This window comes from Triticum aestivum, chromosome 5B (assembly GCF_018294505.1).
Source record: "Triticum aestivum cultivar Chinese Spring chromosome 5B, IWGSC CS RefSeq v2.1, whole genome shotgun sequence".
NCBI classification, from domain to species: domain Eukaryota; kingdom Viridiplantae; phylum Streptophyta; class Magnoliopsida; order Poales; family Poaceae; genus Triticum; species Triticum aestivum.
The window spans coordinates 433,936,013-433,949,975 of NC_057807.1; the positions used below are offsets into that span (position 1 = coordinate 433,936,013).

Genomic DNA, 13,963 nt, shown 5'->3' on the forward strand with positions numbered 1-13,963 from the left:
GTGTGTGGCTCCCGGGAGTGCTAGCCTCTGATCCCTTCTATCTGCTCTCGCACAGCCTCGAAGCACATCATGTCTCATCGTCTGCCGTTGCATATTACCATCCACATTCCGAACATACATTATTTTCCCTTCGTCCCAAAATATAAGAACGTTTTTAACACTCTTATATTTTGGGACGGAGGGAGTAACTATTTGAGGGGTCTACGGCGGGCAAAATGCTAGGCTGAACCATTTATTAAATTTAAAAGTAGTGAGCAGAGTTAATCCTCTATTCTTCCTATTTTTCCTTTTTTTTAACACAACAACCTATTTTTTCTCTTCACGCAACCACGACATTAAGTCATGCATGTGGTCATAAGTTATAATTTGTGCACTGTCCTATCCATGCAACTAGGGATGAAAACGAAATGGAAACGGACAAAACTAGGTGCTGCCACATTTGTTTTCTTTTTTACACGGAAACGAAAACAAAACCTCTAGAAACAATACATAAGCGAACACTACCGAAAACAAAATGGAGCAAATACGACACGGACACAGAGATAAAAGCGGAGTGTTTACAAGCTAAAGACCCCTTGAACCATAGATCAAAAAACAAGGAAACTAACAAAGTTGTTCAATTGATAAGATGATTACTAAATTTTGTGATATATCATGGCTATATAATAGGATATGTCAGTGATGGCTGCATGCTCAATTAGGGGTTAGGGGTTCTGCTCTCTACCATGCTCGATGTGTGGTAGTAGTACTGTAGAAGTTGGGCCATCTGGGCTATTTTGCTCATTGTGTGTACGGTTTAATTGTGTGTTTGTTGGGCTACAAAACAGCCATGTGCTCATATTCAAAATAGAGATTTTTCGTATTAGCGGAAACAGAAAATTTCGTTTCTACACCTGTTCCACCGGAAAATATCATTTCATTTCCGCACACACACAAATTCGTTTCCACTTTGCAAAATTTCCTTTTCACTTTCATTTTTCCTTTATGTTTTCATTTTTCCGCTAGAAAAACTAAAAAATTCGGCTCCAATTTCATTCCTACATGCAACCATGCCACCTCAGCAATCATGTATGTCAATTTGTTTCAGGAATATTTGTGTGGGCATATATGGTATATACATTGGGACGTTGGAGCAAATATATTTAGGTCATGTTACAATTTTTTGTTATGTAGGCACCCAGTTGGCTTCAACCTAATAGTTTTCTCTTTAATATGCTTTATTATTTTCAAAATATAAACCGAGCGAAAACTCTCTTTTTTTGCAATAGTTTTGGTTTTTATCGCCTATGCATCGCTTTTATCAATGTTCCTACGACAACACCAGACGCATCATCTACTTACACAAGAGGCATAGAAAGTGGGAAGAATACAAGAGAATCTTCAATCAGATTGCACTATTTTACCCTTATATGTCCGTGGACGCGCGGACAGGAGGGGCTTGGCCCCTATTTGTCCGCCCCCTAAGTTGTCTCCTCATATCTCAGTCCCACATTCATATAATTCATGCAGCGTAAATCAACGCAATGTCTATCTATAAATATATAAACATATAGTAGTACACTACTTCTTCGCTTTGCCCTTCCCCTTATTTGCCTTCGGAGCCACACTAGTACGTGTCGAAAGTCGGCATCCAAAAGTTGTGTGCGTTTGAGAACCTAAAGGCCGACGAGACGTCAGGCGGCGTGGACCTTGATGCCAAGATGCAAACAGAGGGTGAACACACTTGAAACTCGTACGTGCTTTGTACTTCTGACAAATATTTATAACAGATTCGATATTTTTTCAGAAAAAAACTTGTATGTGCTGGGGTTCAAGTTGGTGAGCGGAGGACACACACCATTGCCCTTTGATTCACCTGTCCGAGTCGATTTGAAGGCTGCCGCCCCTTAAATTTAAAAAATGTGATTTGTAGAACATGACGTTAGCACTATTATGGAATGGACAGGGGTCATATGCCCCCCACCCCCATGCTCACTTCACCAAGTTATATTTATTCAATAGTTATCTATGGTTGAGTGTGGTGCAAGAAGAGGGCTGGAAAAATGCCTACAACACTAACTAATCTCTGCCTGGGTCACTCTCAGTCTTGAGTGCTCACTTCGGATGCTTCAACAACCTCCGTTGCAGCACCTTCACAACAGCCGACCTCATCATCTCGTAGACCTTGCCCCCCAACTCCGCTAGACTCTTGGGCTAGACAAACCAAATATGTAGCAATCATGTGACCGGGTGAATAAAAGTTCAGCTTGCTAAGTCACTTGGTCATGTCTCAGTCGATACTATATATGTAAAGTCATACATTAAGATTCGTGCAAAGTTTTCTTTTAAGATTTTCCTTTTTCTTTCTTACATGGTATGCCACTTGACCGAGACTCCGTTAAATCTCAGTCGACCGAGACCTAGCCACACCCATATAAGTTTTATACTAGACTAACTATTAAGACCTATGCCCACTTATGTACATCATGTAATGGTAATAATGAGGCCGGCTAAATGATCCTACAACTAAGATCCTATGAAAGTCTCAACCACAGAGAAGTACCTCAGTTTTTTTGGTAATCCATAGCTGATCACAAGCACAGATGACCCCAGGTGAACAGTAAACGGTTTAAAAACAAACATGTCTTGTGAAAATCTTGGCCAAGTGACATTTTTTTTCCGTATCTCTAATACCATGTAAATATGCAGTTCTAAGTTGAAACAGAAAAGTATAGAATCAGTTATCGCTCACATGACAGGAACTGCAAGGCTCCACAACAATCAAGTTGACATTACAGGGTACTTCGGGCTTGATGTATCTTCTTATAGCCACGAGCGCTTTCTTGGCTTGTAGGACATCACGCGTGTCCATGGGGAAGCACCTGCCGCTTCTGCATGAGGAACACCTAGAGTAACCATAGGTGGTGTCCAGCGTCAGGCACTCAAGTGAAGCCGTGTGCTTCAGCATACAACAGGTTAACTCAATCATGCTCTTAGCAGAGTAGAAACTATAGATCGTCACATTCTTGAGGCTATCATGGCGAAATTCTTGCCCCCGCGCCAAATGTGAAACATCACGGTGAATCCTACCGTAGCCTCTGTTAACACAGTTCATAATCCTCGCTGACTGCAAGGGCACAATATGTTAATGTCAACTACTCTCACAAGATGACAACAGTTCTAGATGAACCGTCTGAAAAATAAAAATGGGCTCAAAGACAAGATTTGCATGAGATGCGCATTATCTATGTATATGTACCTCAATATTCCCACTTGTTCACAAATAAATGATGTTTTGAGCATTGTTACAATCTCAAATATGCATGTTTGGCCGTTACTTTCCTATAACTATTTTAATAAAAATATGATATTCGTGTAGTGGTCCCTGACAAATCTAATGGAACAGCTGTAACCTGACCAGTCAAAATGGTTAACTATATCAAAGAGAGTTGACAAAGTTTGATTGCAAGCTTTCTACTGTATCGTGTATTTATGAAAAGAGATACTGTTATTTTCTAAATTACTTAGCTTTGTAGTAAAAATAGAAATCTATGATCAACTAAAGACAATAGGCATGACAATTGAGCTAATTAATAAACCGACTTTGTAAAGGAACGGTAATAATGCTCAATTGTTGAATGGCTATATAACAGGACTTACCCTCAAGACGAGAGTCTCTAAGGCAGGAGAAGCATCAAGAAAAGCTAACAGAGACAAATAATCATATTCATCTGCTGCCGAGACAGCGGAAGAGAAATATTCAAGTACTTGAGGTGGTGGAATTTTCCAGGCACCATTGGTGTGCTCACCTGCTGAAGAAAGAGGTGCATCAGATTAGTTTGTCACTTGACATAACAACTACTCCCTCCGTCCCATAATATAAGAACGTTTTTCAAGCTTACATGGCTTGAAAAATGTTCTTATATTATGGAACAGAGGGAGTAGTCCTTAGAGCAATAGCTGATCGCAGAACCAAGGAATTTAAGTTTAGAGGATCCGCTGGAGATGGAATACAAAACCAAGGAATTATCGGTCTAAAGTCTGAGATTATGCATACCTCGTGTGGCAACAACGATATGTTAAGGGCTTCAAGAGCGAGTGTAATTGATGGAAGCTTGCCGAGAGCATAACTTGGGGATGCAGGTGATATTCGGAGCTGCTTCACTTGAGATGAACCATCTCCCAGTGAGAGTGAGAAATCCACTTGGTCGCCAAGTCCAAGGTCTACACTAGAGATATCTGGGGCATTGCTCTCAATTGCATGTAGCATCTTACATTGAAACACCTCCAGGGACCTGAGGTGCCGCAGCAGGCAAGGTATCTTCAAGCAGACGATCTCATCACAACAAGAGAGTCGCAGATGCCTCAAAGCCAAAGAATCAGAAAGGAAGGACCCCAACTCGTCATCGCTGATGCAATCTCGTCAGGCAACCAAGTCCGGCGGTGGGATGGAAAATAGAATTGGTGAGTTTAAGATACCGAATTGACCGCCCGCTCTCGCCTGATAAAAGCGAGCACGGGAAGTTGTAGTCTGTTCTGCAGTGCCGGAACAAGGGCAGCATCACGGTGAGTTCTTGGATACCGGGTGCAATGGCAGCCTTGAGGAACCTGTCGACGTAAGAGGTGTCGAGTCTGTTCCACTTCCAGGGGAGGTGAAGCTCAAGCGTCTTCACTCCGATGCCTGAATGATTTCCAAAGATATGGTCAGTTCTGCTTAGAAGATCCATTGCTCCTTCGTCCACTGTGGCTGCTTTTCCAATCAAGCCCAGTTCTTTCATGCCGAAGGTGAGGTTAGGATAGTGTCTCCAGGAACGTCGAAATGATCGACACACGCACGCAGCACGTGCTGCGTCTCGCAGCGGCATTAGGCCATGTATATGATGCACGACATCCTGCAGGCAGAAGCAAGGGAGGCGATCAGCGCATTGGCATCATAATATCAGAACGATGGCGTCAATAACCAGTAGTGGGGCAAAAAAAAACGATCCATATGTAGTGGCACTATAACCTTGTGTTAAGAAAGTGGACTAGAACATGACTGGTCAGTAGCTGGTTAGAGATGATGCATGTTTACTTCTACAGTAGGACAATGGCATCACTAGGCTAATAGTGCAACATTCTTTTCTGGAACACAAACTTGGTGTGGTTAACCAACTGAAATAAAAGCAAGCTTGACATCCGTCTGAATATTTGGCACCTCACTAACAAGGTCTAATTCAGAAGAGAAACGATGTTGCAATTCCTTTGACCGAACAGAACTGGAATAGTCTGGGAGCATAATATACAGTCAAAGCAAACTATTACTCCCTTCGTCCCAAATGATAAGATGTTCTAACTTTTTTCTGAATTGAGTGTATATAAATACGTTTTAGTGTGTCTGTTTGCTTATTTCAGTCCATATTTAGTCTATTTTGAAATATCCAAAACATCTTACAGTAGCGAAAGGAGGTATAGTAGGTACCTCGGAAAGGCTGTTCCATGAGCTGATTCCATTGTGAGAGTTTGAACCGGTGCGGTCGTCGTCGCCGTCATCTTGTTGGCAGGGTGGGCACTTCCGTTTAACTGCCGAAGAACCCGAGTCGCCTGAAATACAGTGAGGGGTTATGATTGGGAACAGACAATTGGTCCCTTGAGAATAATGACATCGAGATTACGGCACCCTGCCGCGACATGACCGAGATCCAGAAGTTTCAGCTCTTGGGCAATGGCATCAACAGTTTTTGGAATCACTAGGTCGCAAGGTCAAATCCACACCCACGTTTGTAGGAGGAGGAAACCCTCCAAATTCGACGACAATGCCTACATGACTCGAGGATCAGCTGATAACAAATTAAGAGGCCGAGGCGAGGAGGAGCTAGCTTACCGCGGGATTGGGCGGATTCCGCCATGGCCGGCACGATCAAGGCGACCGGAGAGAGATCGCGGCGAGGAGCCAGCCGCACGCCTTGGCTGCTCGCGGTTCCCTCGTCAAAAGCAAACGGAAAGGCGCTCGTACCCTCCGTCGATGCGATCCCCTTGTGTACCTGGCGTTGTACTAGTACCGTACAGATAGCTCGTGTTACAGACGTAGCGTTGCCTGCTAGTATCTTCGATTTTTTTTTCAACCAATCTGTGATTGGATGGTTAGATGAACAGTGGTATCCCCAGCCGCCAGAGTTCAGATCTTCCTTAAAAAAACACCAGAGTTCAAATTCTGGTGCTCGCATTTATCCTGGATTTATTTCAGGATTTCCGGCGATGTGCGTTTAGTGGGAGAGACGGTTTCCTTGGAATACGAGTCGCCTACGCTGACTTCGTAAAATCTCAAGATGATATGCCGGTTCAGTCTCTTGAATGTGCTCATAGGGATAGGATGTGCGTGTATGCGTTCATAGAGATGAGTGTATGCGTGTATATATGAGCGTTTGTGTCTGTACTGATGTTCAAGAAAAATAATAGTATCTCGGATTTTTCTAATCAACGAAGGAAGAATATTTCTTTTTTAATTTGTGTGTTTCAGCGGTATACGTCTATCACTCTTACTACTACTCGGTCATTGGAACGGGACAAACAAATAACTGCGCATTCATTATTTGTATAATTTTAATAAGATTGTGTACTCAATCACGATGATTTACTTATCATTTTATTGTTACTGTGACAGCATACAAAAAAAATGATTTTATTGGTTTTAAAGAATAGGATTTTATTGCTAAGCCAATAAGACGTGGGCTTACCGAGGCAGTTTTTAGATAGAAGTAGTGAAAAAGCAGGAGATGGAGGGGAAGAAATCAAAACAAGGATGGAGGGGGGGTACCCAGCCAATAAGATGTGTAATCCCCAATCCACCTTTCAATACCGGGGGATATCCTTGTGTAAGTGAACAGAGTGCTTTTGTGCCCGAGCGCCTGATCATCTATAATATTTTGATTGTGTGTCTAAATGGATTACCACATACGGATGTATATAACATATTTTAGAGTGTAGATTTACTTATTTTGCTTCGTATTTAGTCATTTGTTGGTTGTGTGTGAGAGTGTTCAAATGGATTATCGAGAAAGAAAAATATCTAGGAACGGATGGGAGTATATGATAGAACCGGGCTGTCCTACTCAGCTTTAGCATCATCTTTGTTTGTCTGTTATGAACTGTGTCACTTCTGTCATGATAGAACCGGGCTGTCCTACTCAGCTTTAGCATCATCTTTGTTTGTCTGTTATGAACTGTGTCACTTCTGTCATGTTTGTTGTCCGTAACATGAAGGGGTTGCAAGTGATCACAGTCAGTATTTCATGGCAATTGTTCAGAAAATTTGTTAACAATCCACAGGAGTGCTAGCGCGCACGTACAACAAATACCCCTGGTGCTCCCGAGCTCCTCGGAGAAAAAGACGCCCAGCGCACACAAGTAGGCTCCCGTGCAGTACAAACTGGAGTTCACGAAGAACGAAGCCATGACAATTGACACAAGATAGAGAATAGCCATGACAGTTTTTGTATACACTACGCATCATTGATACAAGTTTCCGGAAACAAAAAAGAGTAGGCAGGTAAAATGCATGAAACATACGTATATAGTACAGTAATAAAGACAAATTAATTTCACGGCCGTCAAAAAAGTCCAATACAAAATTTAGCCTTGGGAGATAACAAAAGATTCTGGAGCTCAGTGTTCTTACAAAGACAGTCCATCGCTCGATGTCATCATCACTCTGGCTCCAGTGATACTTCTATTTTTTGCTCATCCACCTCCAGGGTATTTCTTTTTTAAAAAATGGATGCCTACATAACTAACTAATCTCTCCATGGGTCATTCTCGTTCTCAGTCCTGACTTCGGACGGCTCAACGACCTCCGTTACAACACCTTCCGAAGAGTCGACGTCGGCATTGGTCTCAGCCTCGTCGGTGCCGGATCTACCCCATCTCCCGCCAAGCGCGATGGTCATCATCTCGTAGATCTTGCCCCCCAACTCCGCTGGACTCTCAGGCTAGACAAAGCAACAATCATTAGGCCACGAGCGATATGTATCATAATTGACCATGAACGAGAGCATATAGGTATCTTGTACTTACAGTATATCCACTGGAGATCAGGGCAGTCTCGTACAGCAACTCAACTGCCCTCTTGGCTTCGGTGCTCTCTGGCTCGTTCTTGCAAGCAGCCTATTATTCACGAAGTATACATTAGTGATTGAACAACAACAAATAGGTATGATATGCAAGAAAAGATTGCGGGTATCTTACACTCAAGTCCTTGACAATAGGGTGGTCGGGGTTGATTTCAAAAATTCTTCTTCCTCTCATGAACTCCAAGCTTGATGTGTCACCAAGCGTCTGTGCTTTCATAAGCCTATCATATCAAGTTGAAGAGGTGTGTTAGGACAACAACTGCACGCTTAGTTTACCAAATTGGGTAAGTGATTGAACCATCCAGCTACCTTTCCATGTTAGCCGACCAACCAAACTTGCCAGATACAAGAACACATGGTGAAGAGCTGAGTCGCTTCGAAATTTGGACCTTGGCAACTTTGTCACCCAGCTGCTGCTTTATCCAGTCACAAAGAAGAGTGTATTCCTGCTTGGTTTCTTCCTTGTCCTCATCCTCATCGCCTGCAACAGCCAATATATGTTATTGTCATGCAGAAACTGCTTATAACCAATCACATGACAATTCAAATTCACTTACCCAATTCTAGGTCTTCCTTGCTGATATCAACAAACTTTTTCTCTTTGTACGTCTGCAGATTCTGAATAGCTACCTCATCAATCGGCTCAATAAGGTAGAGAACCTAAAAAAATGAAATAGTGACAGCTTAAGCCAACTGTAGCACAACAGAAAATCAATTCTATGATCAACAAGATAAGCACATACTTCAATATCTTTCTGAAGCAGCTTTTCCAAGAAAGGAGCGGTCTTTGCACTCTGAAGACTATCTGTAGCAATATAATAGATTGCCTTCTGGGTCTCGGGCATATTCTCCACATACTGATCCAGACTTATCAAATCCGTTTCATTTTTGGAGGAATAAAACCGCAGCAAAGGAGCAAGGCGCTTCTGGTTCCCTGAGTCCTCGATGCAACCAAGTTTCATAAATTTGCCAAAGCTCTCCCAAAATTTCTTGTAGTCCTGCACGAAGCGCGTCAAGCTTCAAGACAAGCCCGATGAAATGACAGCTTGGGAATAAGAGGATGTTAACTCTTACCTCCTTGTTATCCTTGTCAGCAATATCCTGAATCATATCAAAAGTCTTCCTAACAAGTCTCTTGCGCATGATCCTGACCTGAAACATATGGATGGTGATAATTAGTTCCAAGAACCACATACTAAAGTAAACAACTGCAGATTAAGTCACAAATGCTTTCCAGTAACTTACAATACGACTTTCTTGAAGAATCTCACGAGAAACATTCAGAGGGAGATCATTCGAGTCAACAACACCTTTGACAAAGCTCAAGTACCTGGGGAACTGCAGAGATAACACTAAAGTTCAGCGGCCCATTACAACATTGTTAACATAGTAACCAAAGAAGTACAGTAGCTTCTAACTCTAATAACAGAATAAAAAAATTGTGGCAACATACCAGCTCGCCATCAAAGTCATCAGAAATGAAAACCCTCTTGACATACAACCTAATATTTTTGGTCTTAGGGTTCATTATCTCCTCATTGCTAAGTGGTGCCATTCCTGGGATGTAGAGAACACTCCTAAATTCCACCTCACCCTGTTTGCAACAAAAGTCAATTTTTGGTGTGCATTAACATAACAGACGTTTAGTTTCGGAAGTGTTCGCACCTCTGTTGTAAAGTGTGCATGAGCTAGAGGATCCAAAAACTCATTGAATGCCTTCTTGTAAAATTCATTGTACTCGGTTTCCTCAACTTCCTTTGGATTTCTCATCTACATGACAAGAAAATTCATTTCAGCTTCTGTTTCTTCAATATATATCCAACAAAAAACCAAACTACTCCCTCCGTCCCGAAATTCTTGTCTTAGATTTGTCTAGATACGGATGTATCAAGTCACGTTTTAGTATTAGATACATCCGTATCTAGACAAATGTAAGACAAGAATTTTGGGACGGAGGGAGTACTAAAGTAAAGACATGTTTCACATGACAGTTACACTGCAGGTACCAACGATAAGGATATGGAAACAAATAATTTGGGTGCCAACATACCCATATTGGCTTTGTTTCATTTGCCAATTCCCAATCCCAGTACTTCTCAGTGATAGTTTTCTTCTTCTTCTCCTTCTCACCCTACAAAAGAGGAGGGATTATTTTTATATACAATATGGATTAGTTTGATCAGTGACAACCAAATGCACATAAAGCTAACCTCTGCTGTCTCTTCGGCTTCTTTTGACTCCTCTTCTTCAACCTATTTAGAGGATGTAACAAGTGCACAGAAGAGAAGAAATAAATATCAATTCCAACGAAACTTAGTATGACTGGAGGTTTAAACTTTAAAGCAGAGCATACTCAAAATCCTACCTCAACTGTTCTAGATTTCTCCTGCCATGTAAAAATGGGGAACGAAACAAACTGCGAGTAGTTCTTAACTAGACCTTGAATCCTCGTAGGGTCAGCAAATTCATACTTATCATCCTCCTAAAGGAACAAAAGTATAGTTAAGAGTCATGTTAGGACTTATCTTACTCTTAAAAAGGTTGTACAGAATATCAGTATAAGCTTCTTATCTTACTCTTAAAAAGAGAGTAATCTGTGTTCCACGTGTCAGCATTTTCTCAGGATCAGTCTCTTCCCTGATAACGTATGAGCTACTGTTAGCCTCAGCTTCCCATATATACTGCTTATCTGTCTTGGGACTCTTAGTGGACACCACAACCTGCAAGGCAACAAGTAACCACAAGTTTGAAACTACTTTTGGCTTGCAAAACAGATGTACGAATAATTTGAAATTGTTCCTCAAAACATGCAGCAACATCCATCCAATAGATATTCCGTCCGTACCTTCTCTGCAACAAGAAAAGCCGAATAAAATCCAACACCAAATTGACCAATAAGTCCATTATCTGCACCAAGCTCCTTGTTCTCCTGAAAAAAAGAGAAAGCAAATTGACATCAACATCAACAATGAAGAAAAAGGTCATCATAGAACACAAACTGATGAAGCTAGATGGGGAAGGAGGTGCACCTTCAGAGCCTTCAAAAATTTGGAGGTACCACTTTGTGCGATAGTTCCAAGGCAGTCCTTGAGCTCATCCTTTGTCATCCCAATGCCACTATCACTGTAAAATCCAAAACAATAGGTCTGAGACTGAGTTGTGACTTCTATCAGAATTGATGATTGAACTGCTAAGCTCATAGAGAAGAACATACGTGATAGTTATTGTGCCAGCATCAGGGTCAGGTTTAATCCTTATTTCCATGTCACCACCATCAGCCAGCACGGATGGATCAGTTACACTGAGAAATCTCAGCTTATCCAAGGCATCACTCGCATTACTGGGTGAAAACAAAAAATTGTCCAGGTCAGATAGTCAGCAGAGATTCTAATAATGGTTCAGTTATCATACATCTTGATGAGCAGAAGACTGACCTCACAAGCTCCCGAAGGAACACTTCCTTGTGGCTGTAGAGGCTGTGAACAATCAAATCCATCAGGCGGCTAACCTGCAGGACAGAAAGAGAAACTGCATAAACATCCAATCCTGGAACTGTCAAAACCTACCTACTCACAAACGAATTGGCAACAGACTCTCAGTCAATATCATTATATTATATCCTGTAAATAAATGAAGCACTACAGAGCGCAGCAATCCAGAACCGACTCGTCGTCTCGCCTCCTAAATCAAATGCTCCGGGATCTAAAATCCAACCAGATGTTACACAAGGACTAGAGCCCCTCCACCCACCTCGGCCTGGTACTCGAACTCCTCCCCGGCGGCCTCCTCCTCCTCGCCGGCGGCCTTCTCGGCGACGGCGGAGGCGCACCTCGCGCCGACCAGCCGGCCCCTCCCGGCCTCCCACCTGACCCCTCTGGCGCCGGCGGGCCTCCTCCCCTGCGGCGCGAGAGCGGCCCGCGGCAGCCCCCGCGACGGGCTCGGCCGCAGCGCCGCCACCGACGACGGGCCCAGGGTCCTGCTCAGCGCGGGCGCCATGGGAGAGGCAGACGGCGTCGAGGGGCGGGGTCTTGTCGCGGCGCTCGCTGGTGGTTGGTCGTTCGGATGGATGGTTTGGGTTCCGGCGCGGTGTCTGGGAGGGGGAGACGAAAGGATAAGGGGCTGGGCTAGGGTTTATACTTGGGATAGAATGGTGGAGGGTGGGTTTAGGGTCGAGGGGGGAGACGACGACGAGAGCGGGGCGTCGGGAGGATTCTGGAAGGGCGTAGGGCGCACGAGGGTGGCGTGTGGGGGCGTGCGCGTGCGCGGCGCCGTCGGATGGGGAGGAGCCGACGGTGGATGGGGGGATGGCGTGGGATGTGTGGGAGGCTGTTTGTCCGACGCGCGGAGCGGCTCCGCGAGTGGCGACCATTCGTTCGTTTGCGGCTCCGCGAGGCTGCTGCCAGGTTCTCCGTCTCTCTCGGTTGCTCCGCCCCCCGCCGTCCCGTCACCGTACGACGCGGTCTCGTCGCATTTTTTGAAGTAAAATGCACACAACCGTCACATTCATGTCACGATTAGCATAATTTTACGATTCGTGGTATTTTGCGCCGAATCGGATTTCTGGCAACAATAAAAAATGCTTAGCTATTTTCTGAGCACGTTTTAACATGACTAATCCCTCATGTGCCGACAACGGTGACTACGCGGCGTTAACGACCTATGTCTAAAGCGACTGGGTCGAACCCCTTGGTCACTCCCCTCCCTCGCTCTCCCTCTCCTCTCTCGCGGGGCATGGAGGCGGTGAGGTTCTATTCATCTAGCGCCAGCCGGCTGTGGTGGGATGGCATCAACGAGGTCATGTTCACCGACCCCCAACCAGCTGGGGTATGGCATACCGCGAAACAACATCCACAGGGTCACGTTCATCGAGCGCCAACAGCCTACGACCGCGACTGAGGTACTATTCCTCAAACGCCAACTGCCTACGACCGTAATGGCCTCCTTTGTTTGTTTGGATGTGGAGAATTAGATGCCAGCGGAAAACGAGTTTTTGAAAGATTTTTAGGAAAACCGGTTTTATTTACTTTTTTCGTTGAGATAAATATATACATTCTTGTTTGAGGATCGAGGAAAATTAGAATATGATTATGTAGGTAGTTCTTTGTTCGGGAAGCAACATGAGCTTAATCGCACGAGTATTATTCCGTGGATGTTGGATTTGAGCTTCTTACATGCTATGTTGGTCACCCGGAAGGCCGAAGTAGTATCCGTACTCATCCTGCCGCTCGCACTTCACAATGACAATGGCAGGGCACCTACGCTGGGCCGTCTGAGCACCGTGCCAATGGTCTCAGCTGGGAGACTATTATCCAGAGTAAAATGGAGCTTCGGCGCGCGCGTGTCGCACCCGTCACCACGCTGAGGAGGTCCCGTTGCTTGCGTCGGGAGCACCATGTCGTAGTCGATGTCGTAGCCGTCGCCATAGGCGTTGAGGAGGCCGCTGCTCGCGTCGAGAACAACATGTCGTCGTCGATGGTGTCGCACCCGTCGCCATGGACGCTAAAGAGCGGCGTTGCACAAGGACAACCTGTCGTTGTCCATGGTGCCGCAGCCGTCGCCGCCATGGGTGCCGAGAGGTCACGCCGGTCGCGCCGAAGACATCACACCGCCGCCCACGGTGTCAAATAGATGATGTCGCAGTTGTCACCATGGGCATTGAGCAGGTCATGCCGCTCGCGCAAGGGACAACACACGGTCGCGGGTCTTGCTGAAGTTTATAGTCAGCGGCATGAGCTCAGGTGCAAAACTGGTATGGAAAAACCACTACATAAACTCAGTTTTTCGGTTTTTATAGAACCCAGGTTAACATATCCATATTTTAGTTTGATAACCCAAAGAAGTTTCTACGTCTTATAAAAGATTTTTGTGTTTAAACG

At 44.3% G+C, this 13,963-nt stretch overlaps 2 protein-coding genes across 4 annotated transcripts; both read right to left on the reverse strand.

Annotated features, from left to right (window-relative positions):
- Positions 1-2,607: 2,607 nt before the first annotated feature.
- LOC123112288 (uncharacterized) lies at positions 2,608-5,976 on the reverse strand. 3 transcript variants are annotated; one of them, XR_006455335.1, is made up of 5 exons: positions 5,843-5,974; positions 5,441-5,778; positions 4,037-4,871; positions 3,640-3,791; positions 2,608-3,106 (listed from the first exon to the last, which is right to left on the reverse strand). XR_006455335.1 is itself a non-coding variant. In XM_044533240.1 (5 exons), the coding sequence occupies exons 1-3, from the start codon at positions 5,865-5,867 to the stop codon at positions 4,383-4,385; spliced, it is 636 nt and encodes a 211-aa protein (XP_044389175.1). In that variant the 5' UTR covers positions 5,868-5,976; the 3' UTR covers positions 2,608-3,106; positions 3,640-3,788; positions 4,037-4,382. The 3 variants fall into 3 exon arrangements, 2 of the variants coding, with proteins under 2 accessions (XP_044389175.1, XP_044389174.1); XM_044533240.1 differs by having other exon boundaries at positions 3,640-3,788; positions 5,441-5,562; positions 5,843-5,976; XM_044533239.1 differs by having other exon boundaries at positions 5,441-5,562; positions 5,843-5,976.
- Positions 5,977-7,532: 1,556 nt separating this feature from the next.
- Positions 7,533-12,239, reverse strand: LOC123112287 (heat shock protein 90-5, chloroplastic). Its single transcript, XM_044533238.1, has 19 exons — positions 11,838-12,239; positions 11,522-11,595; positions 11,302-11,427; positions 11,117-11,210; positions 10,933-11,016; positions 10,664-10,807; positions 10,453-10,569; positions 10,298-10,339; positions 10,138-10,218; positions 9,753-9,857; positions 9,541-9,681; positions 9,333-9,425; positions 9,162-9,239; positions 8,831-9,085; positions 8,645-8,747; positions 8,397-8,568; positions 8,203-8,308; positions 8,032-8,121; positions 7,533-7,946 (listed from the first exon to the last, which is right to left on the reverse strand). The coding sequence occupies exons 1-19, from the start codon at positions 12,081-12,083 to the stop codon at positions 7,752-7,754; spliced, it is 2,346 nt and encodes a 781-aa protein (XP_044389173.1). The 5' UTR covers positions 12,084-12,239; the 3' UTR covers positions 7,533-7,751.
- Positions 12,240-13,963: the final 1,724 nt, after the last annotated feature.

Coding starts and splice junctions, on each gene's coding strand:
- LOC123112288 (XM_044533240.1), bottom strand. CDS start 5,867: ATGGCGGAATCCGCCCAATCCCGCG. Junction 5,563..5,842: donor GGAATCCGCCCAATCCCGCG/GTAAGCTAGCTC, acceptor ACTGTATTTCAG/GCGACTCGGGTTCTTCGGCA. Junction 4,872..5,440: donor CATGGAACAGCCTTTCCGAG/GTACCTACTATA, acceptor TTCTGCCTGCAG/GATGTCGTGCATCATATACA.
- LOC123112287 (XM_044533238.1), bottom strand. CDS start 12,083: ATGGCGCCCGCGCTGAGCAGGACCCTGGGCCCGTCGTCGGTGGCGGCG. Junction 11,428..11,521: donor TTCCTTCGGGAGCTTGTGAG/GTCAGTCTTCTG, acceptor GTTTTCACCCAG/TAATGCGAGTGATGCCTTGG. Junction 9,086..9,161: donor CTGACAAGGATAACAAGGAG/GTAAGAGTTAAC, acceptor CGCTTCGTGCAG/GACTACAAGAAATTTTGGGA.